This window comes from Aotus nancymaae, unplaced genomic scaffold (genome assembly GCF_030222135.1).
Source record: "Aotus nancymaae isolate 86718 unplaced genomic scaffold, 86718_ANA_hifiasm-v0.15.2.pri h1tg000011l, whole genome shotgun sequence".
Taxonomy (NCBI): domain Eukaryota; kingdom Metazoa; phylum Chordata; class Mammalia; order Primates; family Aotidae; genus Aotus; species Aotus nancymaae.
Window position 1 is genome coordinate 51,805,148 of NW_026988422.1, and position 15,268 is coordinate 51,820,415.

General features: G+C 36.8%; 2 protein-coding genes across 12 annotated transcripts in view; both read left to right on the top strand.

The window, feature by feature from the left end:
- The window catches only part of RAD51B (RAD51 paralog B), a 769,161-nt gene that overhangs the window by 132,101 nt on the left and 621,792 nt on the right, over positions 1-15,268 (top strand). The gene's annotated exons all lie outside the window — the stretch shown is intronic.
- Positions 10,525-11,392, top strand: LOC105707249 (small ribosomal subunit protein uS4-like). Its single transcript, XM_012438158.2, has one exon. It carries the CDS (start codon positions 10,525-10,527, stop codon positions 11,095-11,097), a length of 573 nt encoding a protein of 190 aa, XP_012293581.2. The 3' UTR covers positions 11,098-11,392.

Below are 15,268 nucleotides of genomic sequence, written 5' to 3' on the forward strand. Positions count from 1 at the left end.
ATATATGAAGCTTTATTTTTATTTGATGATGATGATGCTGGTGATGATTTTCTTTATGAATTTCTTTCCTGGCTTCAGATTGATTGAGTCTTCTGATCACTATTAATCCAGTTGAACTCAGAAGTGGAATTTACTTTTGAGTGTTTAGCCTGGCTGGACAGCAGTATTTCTCACACAGCAATATGAGATCTTATGCCACCACAAAGAGGCACCCTCTTGAAAAAAGATGAAAAATACAGAGAGCCACCCACATTGGTTTTCATCAAGGAAAAGTTTAGTGTCTAGTCTTACCACCAAGTGCTTGTCAAATAAACTTGGTTTGAAGTCAAGACTGAATACAGTAAACAAAAAACTCACATAAAAGTTATAGTAAAAAAAAATATATTTCTCTTTATTTTCATTCCTATTCTTACTTGGGATAACCTTTTGAATAGTGTTGGATGGTTGAATGTAAATTTGATGAGGTGAAACTGTAGCCAAAGTGAATAAGGTCTCAGTGCTTTTTAAAGATGCTCTAGCTCTAAACAAATTTTACTATTGTATCCTCCCTTTAAGACATTTGTCTTTGTAAACTTGCAACACTAAATTATAAAACTGGGCATCCAAAGTCATTCATGTGGTCACAACTATTAAGTTTTGTTTTATTTGTTAGGATGTTCCAGATACAAGACTGATAAGGGGCCAGGCACGGTGGCTCATGCCTGTAATCCCAGCACTTTGGGAGGCCGAAGTGGGTGGATCACGAGGTCAAGAGATCAAGACCATCCTGGTCAACATGGTGAAACCCTGTCTCTGCTAAAATACAAAAATTAACTGGGCATGATGGCGCACGCTTATAACCCCAGCTACTCGGGAGGCTGAGGCAGGAGAATTGCTTGAACCCAGGAGGCAGAGGTTGCAGTGAGCTGAGATCGCACCACTGCACTCTAGCCTGACACCTGGCAACAGAGCAAGACACTGTCTCCAAAAAAAAAAAAAAAAAAAAAAAAAAAAAGCCTGATAAGGAAGCTTTTAAATATTTCCTTGAAAATCTTTCCCCTTTCCCCTTTCCCCTTACCTCTATTGCCCTTTCTCTAGATTGATCATGAATTTTTCTATTATATTTCAATGAATCTTTAGTTTACTTGCCACATCTTTTATTGTAGTCAGTTTTTCATATCACATTTTTTTGTATTAACCCATCTTAAGTGATACAACTTTTTGTATTACTTGATTTTCTATATTCTTCATTTTTATGTTTTATTCTGTAACCTATTAAGGTTTATACATGTAAAATAATAATCACCTGCTAGTGTTACCAATCCTGAAATTTAGATCATGACTTTTGAATTTTTAGAATGTTTGTGTTTGGTTCTCCTGAATTCCTTTGGTCAATATTTTCTTTTGAAATTTATGTTAGCCTTGAAAAATAATGATAAGCCAGGTATAAACATGCTGATGTATCTCTAAGTGTTATTAGGTGACATAATTAAAGTTGAAAAAACAGTCAAAATTTACCATGCTGTCTTATTTCTAGCATATCTATATTTTGACAATTTTTTATTTTTGTAGAGGCAGAGTCTTGCTATGTTGCCCAGGCTGGTCTCAAACTTCTGGGCTCAAGCAATACTACTACCTTTGCTTCCCAGTGTTGAGATTACAGACATAAGCTACCATGCCCAGTTGGAATTTCCTTCTTTAGATACAGTTTTGATAAAGAAATTTTCTGAGGCCTCTACTTGCTCAATCTCAAAACAGAAGAACAAAATTGGTCACTAAGAAAGCAGGAGAGGTTTTCATTCACATCCACTGTGTATCTGTTTCTCAGACACAGATTATATGCTGGCTATCAGAATGCAAATACAGCTTACTTTCCTATTTTTCAAAAACAATAATGTGCACATAGCTTGAGGAAGGATATTATTCTTGGAAAGTTATCCATTTTACATGACTGACATAAAGATGTTTAGTCCTTGGCTGGATATTTCAGTTCTCCGAAAATGTGTAGCTATCCTGTGAGAAGGAAACATCTTGGAAATAGCATAGTTAGTTGAAGGAAACAATCCTACCAACTGACTTGCTTAGACAAATCATTTCACAATATTTTCTGTGAAAATATTTTTTTTTGTTCTCAATTTTTTTTTTCTGGAAATCCACTCTTTTTCTAGAAATATATATACAACATTTACATTTGCATATGTGTGTCTATAAACATTAGTGTGTAAGCATATTTTATTCATTATGAAAAAATTTAGGAAATTCAGATAGGCGAAAAGGAAAAGAAATCATTGACTATAGCATAAAACTATTAACATTTTGGTAAAGTAGATAAAAGCCTTTTGGACTTTTATAGTACATGTATATGTACACATACACATAGACACACACATGTACATACAAATAACATCTTAAAATGGATTCATATTGTTGAAAAGTGAGTTTTTAGAGCTAAGGAAGCACATTTAAGGACAAGAACACCTCTAGTGCAAAACTAATAAATGATATAGAACAAGTATGGAATAGAATAGAGGTTACTAAAAATTTAATGGTTTGGAGTGAAAGCTTAAAATACAGTAAACACAGGAATAAGACACAAAAATGAAAACAATTTGGTTAACAATGATCTGATATGAAGTTGAAAGGATTACTGGTGTCTATGAGGAAGAGGACCCAACAAATCAAACTAAAAAAGTATTTGGAGAAGTGATATAGCAAAACTTCACTGAAAGAAGAACTAAACCTGCAGATCAAAAGATAAATTGAATCCTGAAAATTGGTAGAGAAGGTTCAACATCAAGTCATATCCTGATTGTTGTCAAACAAAAGAAAGATTTCTTCAGTCATGTAAGGAAAAGCAAAAGTTATCCATAAGAAAGAAGTTCAGACTGGTCTCAGACTTCATAACAATATAGAATACTACAGGAGTTATGTCAACACAGTTCTGGTAAAAGAAATGATGGCCCAAGAACAGTGTACCCAGCCAAGACGTTGTTGAGGTATAAAGTCCACAGGCATATGTTCTCAAATGTGAAAGAACCCAGAGAATATAGCATCTGTGAGACCTTTCTAAAAAAGAACTACTTGTTAAAATTTAGCCAACCAAGAGAAGAATCAAACCAAAAACTGGTTGTGATATTAAATACCTTCATATATAAATGTAAGATTTAGACACTGTAGGAACTGTGGCAGTAGAACAGACTGTAAACACTCTACATCATGGCAAAGTAAAACAAATAGATACAACAACAATTGGAAAGTAGGTAGAAAGGAAATGGGAATAAGAGATTATTAATCTTATCATTCGTGGCAACAGTTCAATCAGAACTGTCGAAAATTTAAAGTAGCTTAAAAGTAAGTTAATCTATTCTTTGTGGTTTTTATCATTTTTCTTAGAGGGATTTTTTTCACAATGTTTCTTGAGTAAAGAAACATTTGTCTAAGATTTAAAATTTCTTCAGTTTCATTTTGGCTTCTGTTAATTGCAGGTAACATTAGAATTGTTATTTTTTATTTTTAATAGTGACTATAATCTCATCCCAGATAGAATACATTTATTTCTGTCATTTATTTCCATTTTCTATCTGTATATGTGAAGAGTTGTCTGGAATAATGGTCACTAAATGCTAATACAGACTACTTCTCAATGGTGAGATTTTGGATGATTTATTGCATTTTTTCTTTGCATTTTTTGTATTATTTGAATTTATATAATGAGAATGTTTTAAAGAAAGTGATACAATGAGTTTATTACTCTGAAAAATGAATATATACTTAAACAGTTTTATATCCTCATTTCTTTTTTATCTTATCTTGACCCCTTTTCTCTTACCATCATTTTAAATAGTTGTACAGCATTTTATGGATGTGTTATATTTCTTCTTTCATTCCTGATCTCAGTTTCTTCATCTGTAATGACAGAGCTGAACTAGATTAGCCGGTTGCAATCTTTCTCTTTAAACTATGGAATCCTTCCAAGAAATAAATAGTTTATAACTCTCAGCTTAGGCATTTCCCATAGAATGTAGTTTCAGAGCTCTACAGATTAGATAATTTCTTAGGCTTATTCCATTTTACCACCAAAATTTAGGAGTTTTTTAAGGAATTTTTTTGAGTGACTTTTTTATGTGTTTTTAAAAAATTGGTAATAGACATCTTATGAATCAGAATTTAAAAGTGAAAGGGACTTTGAAAACCATCTAGTATATTTACCTAACTTTTATGCATAGGGAAACCAAATTTAAGTTTTTAAACCAATGTCATACAGCCAACTGAAATGAATGAGACTCGGGCTCAGATCTTCTGATTTTCTATGCTGTTCTTTTCCCTACAGTACACACACACACACACACACACACACACACACACACACATTTTAAATGATGGGCAGAGAAGATGACACTTTTATTGTACCCATTTCACACTTAAACTAACATGTAAATGTCAAGAAATATGCCTAATTTATAATGTATTTATTTTCTTGTTTATGAAAAGAGATCAGTAGTGCAGCCATTATTGAACTCCTAAGCTCTAGGAGTTAGAAAGGAAAGTGAGTGGGATTTTGGCGAGGAAGAAAGCATTTACTTGTCAAAGATTTGGAATTTACTGTGGTTACTAAGATTAAAATAAAACTAAAACTTGACTTGGCAGAGGATTAAAAACAAAGCAGCTCCAAAGTGTGTGCACCTCATGGAGAAGATCCCATTATTCCTTCAGGCAGCCAAAGGGGAAGGGAATCTTGTTTCTTTGTGTTGCCGGAGCTGATTTATTTAGTTATGATTTCAACATGCCTACAAGGCAAACCCCAGAAAACATTGCACAACAACATTAACCAGAACAAATGGTGCTTTTTTTTTTCCTGTACCTCCCTAAAGTGTTTTTTAACAGCAGCACGATTTGTTTCTTTTTTTCCCATAGTGTTACAATGGCTCTGATTATGTTTGACTGTTGGGTGCGGCAGGTTTTAGAATGTTAAGTGGTAGTACAGGTTCCTGAACAAGAAGGAGAATTAGAGGTGATGTGACTTGATTATTGGAATGTGTAGAATGTAAAGTTGTGAGACCTACGATGGTCTACCGCAGGTTGCTCTTAGTAATGGACCTTCTTGTTAAAAGCCCTGTTATTATTGGGAATTTATTTTGGAAATGACTAAAGAAGAAATTTGACAGAAAAGTAAAACAAATCACCTTGTCTCATATTTCCTTTCTACACAGGCATTTTGCAGAGATATCTTAAATATTGTCAAGTCCTAATTATCCTGGCATACGTTAGCATTATCACCATTTTCATAAACTTGAATTAAATGCACATGGCATTGTAATAGGTGCAACACAGAGAAAATTAGCAAACAAAGATCCTTATCCTTTGGAAGCGCAGTAAGAGTTGCTATCCTAGTAAGTAGTTCAGTCAATCCCAAACCCATTTTTCCGGACACACTCCAAACACCCTACCTCCTTTCCTATACTCTCTATCGTCATTAATGGCCTCTCCATCCTCTCAGCTGGAAACGTCACATTCATCTTGAGTATTTATGTTCCCTCTGTCTTCACAACCAATCTATCAACAAGTCCTGTCTCTTCTATCACTCAAATTGCTTTTTGACTTTGTTCGTACTCTTCTTTCCATTCTCCTAGCCATTGCCCTGTTTAGACCCTTTTCATCTTCCATTTTTGGAGAACTACTTATCTACTTTTAACCTTTACATTTTCTAATCCATCCACCATACTCCTCTCAAATATCTTTCGTTAAAGACAGCTCTAATCATATCACTCTCTGGTTTAAAAACCTTTGATGGGTCCCCATTAACACGCAAGGGATAAAGTCTAAATTCCTTAGCTTGTCATACCAGGGTTTCAGAGTCTGGCTCTGATCTACTTATTCTCATCTCATTATCTGCCATAATTTCCCTTTCCCCCACTCCCCGTTGCCAGACATACATATACATTTATTCTAGTCCCACCAGCTTCCTCATAATTCCCTGAGCTTGCTATATACTTGTGCTTTTGATCATGCCTTTCCTTGCCCCATACATGCAGAACACTCTTCTCTGACAAACTCCTGTTTGTATGGAGGAACTGAGGAAGCCAAGATTTTACAAAGAGTTCTCTTGACAAAAGAAATAAACCATATGCATAGACCAAGCAGTAGGACCACCATTAGGGCAGATTTCAGATTAGTGGCTGCAGACTAATTTCTCTTGGGCAAACCAGGAAGAAGGACTTGATTCCGAAAGTTACTGGTGTTATAGCAGTGATAAAACGGGTTTGTAACAGTGTTAAATGAATACCTCCCTCCTACTTATACAGCCAAAAGCTAGCACTTACTTTTATAGCTAAAGAATAGAGAAAAGTAACCACAGCAGATTTCTGGTATAGTAGTTAATTTCAAGAATTAAAAGAAAACTCATTACCCTCATCTGCCTACTACCACCTTATCTCATGTTTCAAAGAAGTAAAGAATGGTTAGAAACTCATAGGACCATGAGCCTTCACATTCACATTGGTGCTTTTTAAAAATCACCAGGATAGAGCCAGAGATGATGGGTTTAAGGAGTAAATTGAATGAAGGAAAATAGCAGCTCTTTACCTTAAGTTACTGATGAAGAAGAGGCTTCTCATGCTGTGCCTAGTCATGCTTCTCCCTAACCATTGCATATTCCTGCTTAACCTTTCTCCTTTTTTATCCACATCTGATTCTTTTTAAAAATTAGTTCTTATTAAATAAGTAATATATTAACATATTATTTTCAAAACATTTGGAATGTTTGGAAAGGCTACTCTGACATTCCCTCACCACCGTCATCCCCAATGCCAGCTGCCTACCTACCAATGCCAGAAAATGACAAGTATTTTCAGTTTTCTGTTCCTTCAGACCTTTTTCTATGCACTGAGTTAGAGATACATGTTATGGATAGGTAAATGGGCTTATGACATGTAGTATTACTCTGTGTGTGTGTGTGTGTGTGTGTGTGTGTGTGTGTGTGTGTGTATGTGTCTGTTTGCTTTCCTCACAGAATCAGTATCATACTTACTCTGCCTCTCAGTCTACAAACTTGCTTTTTTGACTCTGCAGTAGATCTTGGATATCTTTACCTATTAGTATGTAGACATAATTTATCACAGTTTTTTCAGCTTCTCACATATAGTATTATCTTTAGGGCTAGCTTAACCCTTTCCTCTTCTCATAGCAATCTGATATGGACAATTAGAAGAGAAAAAAATTTTAGTAACTGTATTAGTCTGTTTTCATGCAGCTGATGGAGACATACCTGAGACTGGGAAGAAAAAGAGGTTTAATTGGACTTACAGTTCCATGGGGCTGAGGAGGCCTCAGAATCATGGTGGAAGGCAAAAGATACTTCTTACATGGTGGCAGCAAGAGGAAAAAGGAGGAGAATGCAAAAGTGGAAACTCCTGATAAAACCATCAGATCTTGTGAGACTTATTCACTACCACGAAAACAGCATTGGGGATACTGCCCCCATGATTCAAACTGTCTTCCTCCGGGTCCCTCCAACAACATGTAAGAATTATGGGAGTACAATTCAAGATGAGATTTGGGTGGGGACACAGACCCAAACCTTATCATTCTGCCCCAGCCCCTCCCAAAGCTCATGTCCTCACATTTCAAAACCAATCATGCCTTCCCAACAGTCCCCCAAAGTCTTAAGTCATTTTAGCATTAACTCAGAAGTCCACAGTCCAAAGTCTCATATGAGACAAGGCAAGTCCCTTTCATCTGTGAGACTGTAAAATCAAAAGCAAGCTAGTTACTTCCTAGATGCAATGAGGGTACAGGCATTGGGTAAATACAGCCATTCCAGATGGGAGAAATTGGCCAAAACAAAGGGGTTACAGGACACATGCAAGTCTGAAATCCAGTGGGGCAGTTTAAAGCTCCAAAATGATCTCCTTTGACTCCATTTCTTATATCCAGGTCACGCAGATAAAGAGATAGGTTCCCATAGGCTTGGGCAGCTCCACCCCTGTGGCTTTGCAGGGTATAGCTTCTTCCTGGCTGCTTTCACAGGCTGGTGTTGAGTGTCTGAGGCTTTTCCAGGTGCACAGTGAAAGCTGTCAGTGGATCTACCATTCTGGGGTCTGGAGGATGGTGACTCTCTTCTCACAGCTCCACTAGACAGTGTCCCAGTAGGGACTCTGTGTGGGGACTCCAACCCCACATTTCCTTTCCACACTGCCCTAGCAGAGATTCTCCATGAGGGCCTTGTCCCTGCAGCAAACTTCTGCCTGGACATCCAGGCGTTTCCATACTTCTTCTGAAATCTAGGTGGAGGTTCCTAAACCTCAGTTCTTAACTTCTGTGCACCTGCAGGCTCAATACCATGTGGAAGCTGGCGAGGTTTGGGGCTTGCACCCTCTGAAACCATGGGCCAAGCTATACCTTGACCCCTTTTAGCAATTGCTGGAGCAGTGGGGATGCAGGGCACCAAGTCCCTAGGCTGCACATAGCATGGGGACCCTTGGCCCAGCCCACGAAACCATTTTCTCCTCTTAGGCTTCTGGGTCTTTGATGGGAGGGGCTGCCATGAAGACCTATGACCTGCCCTGGGGACATTTTCCTCATTGTCTTGAGGATTAGCATTCAGCTCCTTCTTGTGCAAATTTCTGCAGCCAGCTTGAATTTCTCCCCCAAAAATGGGTTTTTCTTTTCTACTGCATCATCAGGCTGCAAATTTTCTGAACTTTTATGCTCTGTTTCCTTTTTAAAATGGAATCTTTTTAACAGTGCCCAAGTCACCTTTTGAATGCTTTGCTGCTTAGAAATTTCTTCCACCAAATACCCTAAATCATCTCTCTCAAGTTCAAAGTTCCACAGATCTCTAGGGCAGGGACAAAATGCTGCCGTCTTTTTGCTAAAACGTAACAAGAGTTACTTTTGCTCCATTTCCAACAATCTTCTTCATCTTCATCTGAGACCACCTCAGCCTGTACCTTATTGTTTATATCACTATCAGCAGTTTGTCAAAGCCATTCAACAAGTCTCTAGGAAGTTCCAAACCTCCTCATATTTTCTTGTCTTCCTGTCTTCTTCTGAGCCCCTCAAACTATTCTAACCTCTGTCTGTTACCAAGATCCAAAGTCACTTCCACATTTTCAGCTACACTGTACTCTACTGGTACCAATTTACTGTATTAGTTCATTTTCACACAGCTGATAAAGACATACCTGACACTGGGAAGAAAAAGAGGGTTAATTGAACTTACAGTTCCATGTGGCTGGGGAGCCTCAGAATCCTGGTGGGAGGTGAAAGGCACTTCTTACATGGCAGTGCCAAGAGAAAAAATGAGGAGGATGCAAAAGCCAAAACCCCTGATAAAGCCATAAGCGCTCGTGAGATTTATTCACTATCACAAGAACAGTGTGGGGAAAACCGCCGCTGTGATTGAAACTATCTCCCACTGGGACCCTCCCACAACACGTGGGAATTATGGGAGTACAATTCAAGATGAGATTTGGGTGGGAGACACAGAGCCAAACCATATCAGTAATTATTGGTTCTGATCAAATGTAAAGAAAGTTGCAATTGTTGGTTTCGGGAGGAGTGTTATCCTTAAAAATTAGACTGTCTTAGAAATACTTGTTGGACTCAGTTCAGAGGACTTCACTAGCATTAACACTGTCTCCCCTTTCTTTCTCCTTAACTCACTTCCACCCAATTACTACACTGATGGGAATTAAATGGAACCAGGACTCTTTGCTGTATATATATATGATTTTCTCTGTTCCATATGCCTAAGTCCTCCCTCCATTGCTTCTGTTTAACACTTAATTTAAATTTCCAAATTAAAGAAGCAAATTTGAAATACATAAAATGAAGGCATTAGGTGACTTTGAGGGCTTTTACAGCTCTAGGATTCTATTAGGTAATTAATTTATTTTCAGAAGATACATTCTGATAAACTAAGAACCTTTCTGGGCTTGATTTAGGTTATACTTAATTAGGACTGTAAATAAATAATATTTAAATAGATAAAACTTATGCTGCTACTTATCACTTTTCCTTGAAGGATATTTATAATGATCATTTAATGTTCAAAGTAAACCTCCAAAAGTATTTGATAACTGCCAAATATTATAACCACAAAACTATAGACAATCAATTTAGACCACTAGTATTTGAAATTTTTTTTTACTGTATAAAACTAAGAAACGTAGGACTGAGTCAAAGTGAATGAGAGCTTTGGATAAAATACTTGTAAGATGTTTGCACTTTATGTTTTTGAATTTTCAGATATTTACGAGGTACCGTCGTATACCAGGAACAAAAGGTTGGCAGTCAGGAATTGGGGAATTAGTCCCAGCTCATAACCGTCTCACTTTGTGATTGCAGGTCATGCTTTGCTCTTAAATTTTCCCATCTTTAACATGTGGTAGATTATTTCTGACTCTTTACCCAGGGATGTTTTGTGAAATAATAAAGATAACCACTGCCAGTTATTTTGTGCTGCTCAATAAAGATTCTACACAAATTGCTGTTTCTCAATGACCGGATCCTGTACTTAGGTACAGACAAGTAAGCGGAGCCAGAATGCCAGTGGCCCAGAGCTGGGTTTGTTGCAAAACTTATGTGACCCCGTGGAGACTCTTCGAGAAATCTCATTTGGACCAAGAGCTGAAGCTGATCAGCGAGTATGGGCTCTGGAACAAACGTGAGGTCTGGAGGGTCAGATTTACCCTGGCCAAGATCCGCAAGGCCGCGCAGGAGCTGCTGACGCTTGACGAGAAGGACCCACGGCGTCTGTTGGAAGGCAACGCCCTGCTGCGGCGGCTGGTCCTCATTGGGGTGCTGGATGAGGGCAAGATGAAGCTGCATTACATCCTGGACCTGAAGATTGAGGATTTCTTAGAGAGACGCCTGCAGACCCAGGTCTTCAAGCTGGGCTTGGCTAAGTCCATCCACCACACTCGCCTGCTGCTCCGCCAGTGCCATATCAGGGTCCGCAAGGAGGTGGTGAACATCCCGTCCTTCATTGTCCGCCTGGATTCCCAGAAGCACATGGACTTCTCCCTCTGCGGGGGTGGCCTCCCGGGCCACGTGAAGAAGAATGCCAAGAAGGGTCAGGGCCGGGCTGGAGCTAGAGATGATGAGGAGGAGGATTAAGCCCACCTGTCCCTCCTGGGCTGGTGGAGTTTTCCTGCCGAATAAACAGGATCAGCAATTTAAAAAAAGAAAAAAAAGGATGTTATACAAATTAATGGTAGCAGTAGGGTGGTTATTTCATATTTAAGGAAGTTCTTCAAAGTGAGAGAAGTACCCAGAGTAGGTCATTTAGAATTTGTTTATTATTTCTTTTAGACCAGCAAAAAGTGTTCCATGTTAGGTAGAACAGTGCTAAAAACTTACATAAAAGCAAAGGTTTGTAATTTGTAGGAGCCCCTCCATGGTGAATCTAACTCTGATTCTAATGTTTTTAGTCATATGCCTTTATAGAAGTGAGTGGCCTACCTTTTAGTTTTTTTTCCCTAAGGTATATTTTTATTTTTATGTTTATTCAAATATTCTCTATGAGTTCTGTCATCTTCATAAACCTTGGAATGGAAAGTCATATGTAAAATTTGCCACTTTACTTGAATTCTAACACTTTTTGTGATGTTATCCTGTTAGATTCTCATTCTAAATTCCACTCTCACCTTCTTGTGATTGGTTGCTGTTTGTTAGGAAAACATGTAACAGATTTTAGCCTCTGTGAAAAGTCACTGTTGTTCTTTTTGTTGATGCAGAACAGCAGTAATTTTTTCTCTTTAAAGGAAAAACAATTTAGACAAAGGAGATACTTGAGAGAAGAGTTTAAAGAAATTTACTGTTTTCTCAGCATACTTTTCAAAATGATGTCACCCCAAGTATGATAATTCTTTCAAAGCTTAGTATCCAACTGGTGAACAAAACTAACACTTGATTGCCGCAAGTTCAGCAGTGTTTGCTGTATATTTTCTGCATCTGTGGACTACTCTGTTATGATGTTAAAACTATTAAAGATTATAATTTTAAAACTATATATTCCATAAAGTATTTATAAACACATATGAAACTTGTTCTAAGTATAACCTGTACTGAAATGAACTGTTCATGTTTTATAGCTCAGTAGGTAAATTGCTCTGGAGGGCTTCAGATGAGGCTCAGCTGAGGCAAAGCATTTTGAATTGCTATTGTAAGGAAAGGTCTGTTTCCTTATTCAGCAGTTTCATATGAATTTAAAAAGATTACTTGTGTTTGGCTAGTTCTAAATTTAAATTTGTTACACTTCTTGTACTAGTAGACTATGTTTTCTATCTGCAGATTTGAGAGTTGGTCTTGGAATATGGCTTTGCGGATTAAAAAAAGTTTACTTTTAAAATTTCTCTTTAACTTTATAATTCAAATCAGTCAAGTAACCAAGAAGAGAAATTAGAGAGGATACCACTGACTTGCTTTGTATCTGTTATTTTTCATTTCCTTGTCTGCAAAAGTAAACTGAATTGCAGCTTTGTACTTAGAAGTAAATTACTATTAAAATAAAGACAGTTTAATAGTATTTTAGAAAATCTGGAAAATGAAAAGATGGGAATGAACTATGAAAGATAGCATTTGAGCTCAGTCTTGAAGAATACATAGTTCTTGATGTATTCCAGACTTCCTCTTGGACATTTTTTATTCTTTGTGACAGTTGTGTGTTATATGACTGCTTAGTTCATCCTCCCTCGGGCAATAGTTGGACGTTTATTCTGCAACTAGTATGTAAGCACAATCTTAATATTTGCCCTTTGATGAGTCACACCACTCTGCTATGCCTTAATTTTCCCATCTGTAAAATGATGATGGCTATATAATTTTAGATTTATTGAGGCAAACCTTTAAAGTATAGATAACGGCTTTCACTGTGAATGAATTTAAGATAGAAGCTAGCATTGCCACTATAGTACATTTTTCTACCTGTAACACAAATGTTACCACATTTTTGGGGAGAAACAAAAACGAGAATTTGGCATCCAAGATCATTTGAGTGCCTTGTGCGTGTTCTGACTGGCAATAATCTTAACCATCTTGTACTCAGCATCTGGTTTATTCAGGAGACTCCTGTAATTAATCAGTAGTACTTCTCTGTCTTGTCTCTTTGGAAGATTTATGGCATACCTCAGGTCGTGTCAGATAACAGGGAGAAGACAGATGAGTAGCTAGTTCTCTTAGTTTAGAAAAAAAATTCTGTCTCCTTGACATCAATATTGTTAAATAAGATATGATTTCTAAAAAGCCATTTCCCGCTTTGACATGATTGACAGCTATACTATGTGAACAACCTAAGAAGCTTAAGTTTCTTGGGTGTGGTTTTAAAGTCTTAGGAAAGTTGGGAAGGGCCTAGACTTTAGAGGGGATAGGCTTATGGTATGTCCTGGAATGTTATACAAGGAAGAATTATTAGGCCAGGTGCCATTCATGTCGGTATCTGCCAAAGTAAAAAATGCAGAGGCAAGAGTTTGCCTCAATAATAGTTTCATACGTTATCTACACAGAGAAAAGTGACTTTTACATACTGGCAAGAATTCAAATACTTTCTACATAATCAATATTAAAAGAGAGTAAGTTTGATTTTTGATTGGTTATCAGGTTGTTACACAGTCCTATTGCTGTGGTCTACTTAACCTGTAATTATCAGAGAAATCTTGTCAAAAAGATTTTCTGAAATGAAGCCTGTTAATTACATCAGATCCTTTGGGTTTATGTGGAACTATTATCGTGTCATGCATTGAGAAATGCTTGAATAAAATACTCATTTGGAAAACTCGTTATCTCAAATTTTGCTTCAAACCCATGACTTGTAATGGAAAGGGCATGGTGAGAAGCAACGCTAAATTTCTAAGCTGAACTCTTTTCCTAAACGTCCTTCAGTGATCATTCTCTTATATGAGTAGATCCCAACAAGGGTAGGGATTGGTTAGTTTCAGGACATCTTATCTAAACATTCTTCTAGGGGCAGGTCTATGCTGGTTAGACATATAGAAATCAAAATTAACACAGTGATGACAATGTAATCAGCCATATCTATCAGCAACTTATAATCAACCATATCTAAGGCTGCTGAAAGGTACATTCTAGTCAAAATTCTGGCTCTACCCTTGACTTTCATTAATCAAAGGATTTTGGACTAAAGTCTATTAAATGAACTTGAATTCAAGCTGGATTCTGCTTTGTACTTCTAGGTAAATAGTGTGCAAAGTTAGGAAATTAGATCAAAATAAAATTTACTTTACAGCTAGGATAAATTGTGATAAAATGAGAAATTGGCAGCAAAAAGTTTTAGTGAATAGGACCCTCAAAGGAAATTCAAACAAGTGTTTGCTGCCATCACACTTACACACAGACATACAAACTTGGTCTAAACTGTTAAAGTGGATTTTATGTAAATTGTTCATGATAAACATTTGCATTATATATTCCTATTCCTTTGTTCTTCCTATTTGATGAAGTTTTCAAACTGTGGTTTGCTGGAGGGGAAAAAGAAAACCCAAATCCAAACCACATAGGACAAATTGAATTACAAACCTGGTGTGGTCCTTTAACTCAATTACATCTAATTTGTGTTATTTTAGTCATCCTGGGTGGCAGCTGTTCTGAGTAAATGCCCACAAACATTTTCAATATAAGAATTTGTCCTGATTACAGCTCTTTAAGATCAGTAGTAGCCTATTTATATTTTAAGTGGCAAAGTTTTAGATTAATTTGGTGTATCAGGACCATTTTAAAAATTGAATATTTAGTTGTTTCACAAATGGACATTTAAAAAGTAAGCATCCAATGTTTATTTTAAATGTTAAGTTTTATAACTTCACCTCATTTTCTTATTTCTTATGTTTCTACTTAAGTTTCTTCTAAGTATAGCCACTTAATGACTTCATTCAGGAATTATCAACTTGTGTACACAAGGGAATATGGAATTTTAGATTCAAATAAATATTTTGACATTCCAAGTCAAAATTTGAAATGATCTGGGAAGAAAAACATGAAAGAATATGGATTCAGGACTGTTCAGTTCAATATAATTGAAATGAAGGTTTGTATTATAACTAAGTTAGGATTGAATATTAAATACAGCAAAAGTGAAGACCTTGAAACTCATGAAAGTCTTGCAGAAGGACCTTGACTAGTGTTCTAAGGTAGACAAATGGGACAAGGCTAAATTTTAGGGAATTACAATGAAGAGATACTATTCAGCAGAGACAGAAATTGTAGAAAACTCCTAATACCTAAAAAATGATAGCTGGTATGTGAATATGTTTAGAAATCCCTTGTTTTTCTA

Bases quoted from the DNA above. Each gene is read 5' to 3' on its own strand.
- LOC105707249 (XM_012438158.2), top strand. From the start codon at position 10,525: ATGCCAGTGGCCCAGAGCTGGGTTTGTTGCAAAACTTATGTGACCCCG.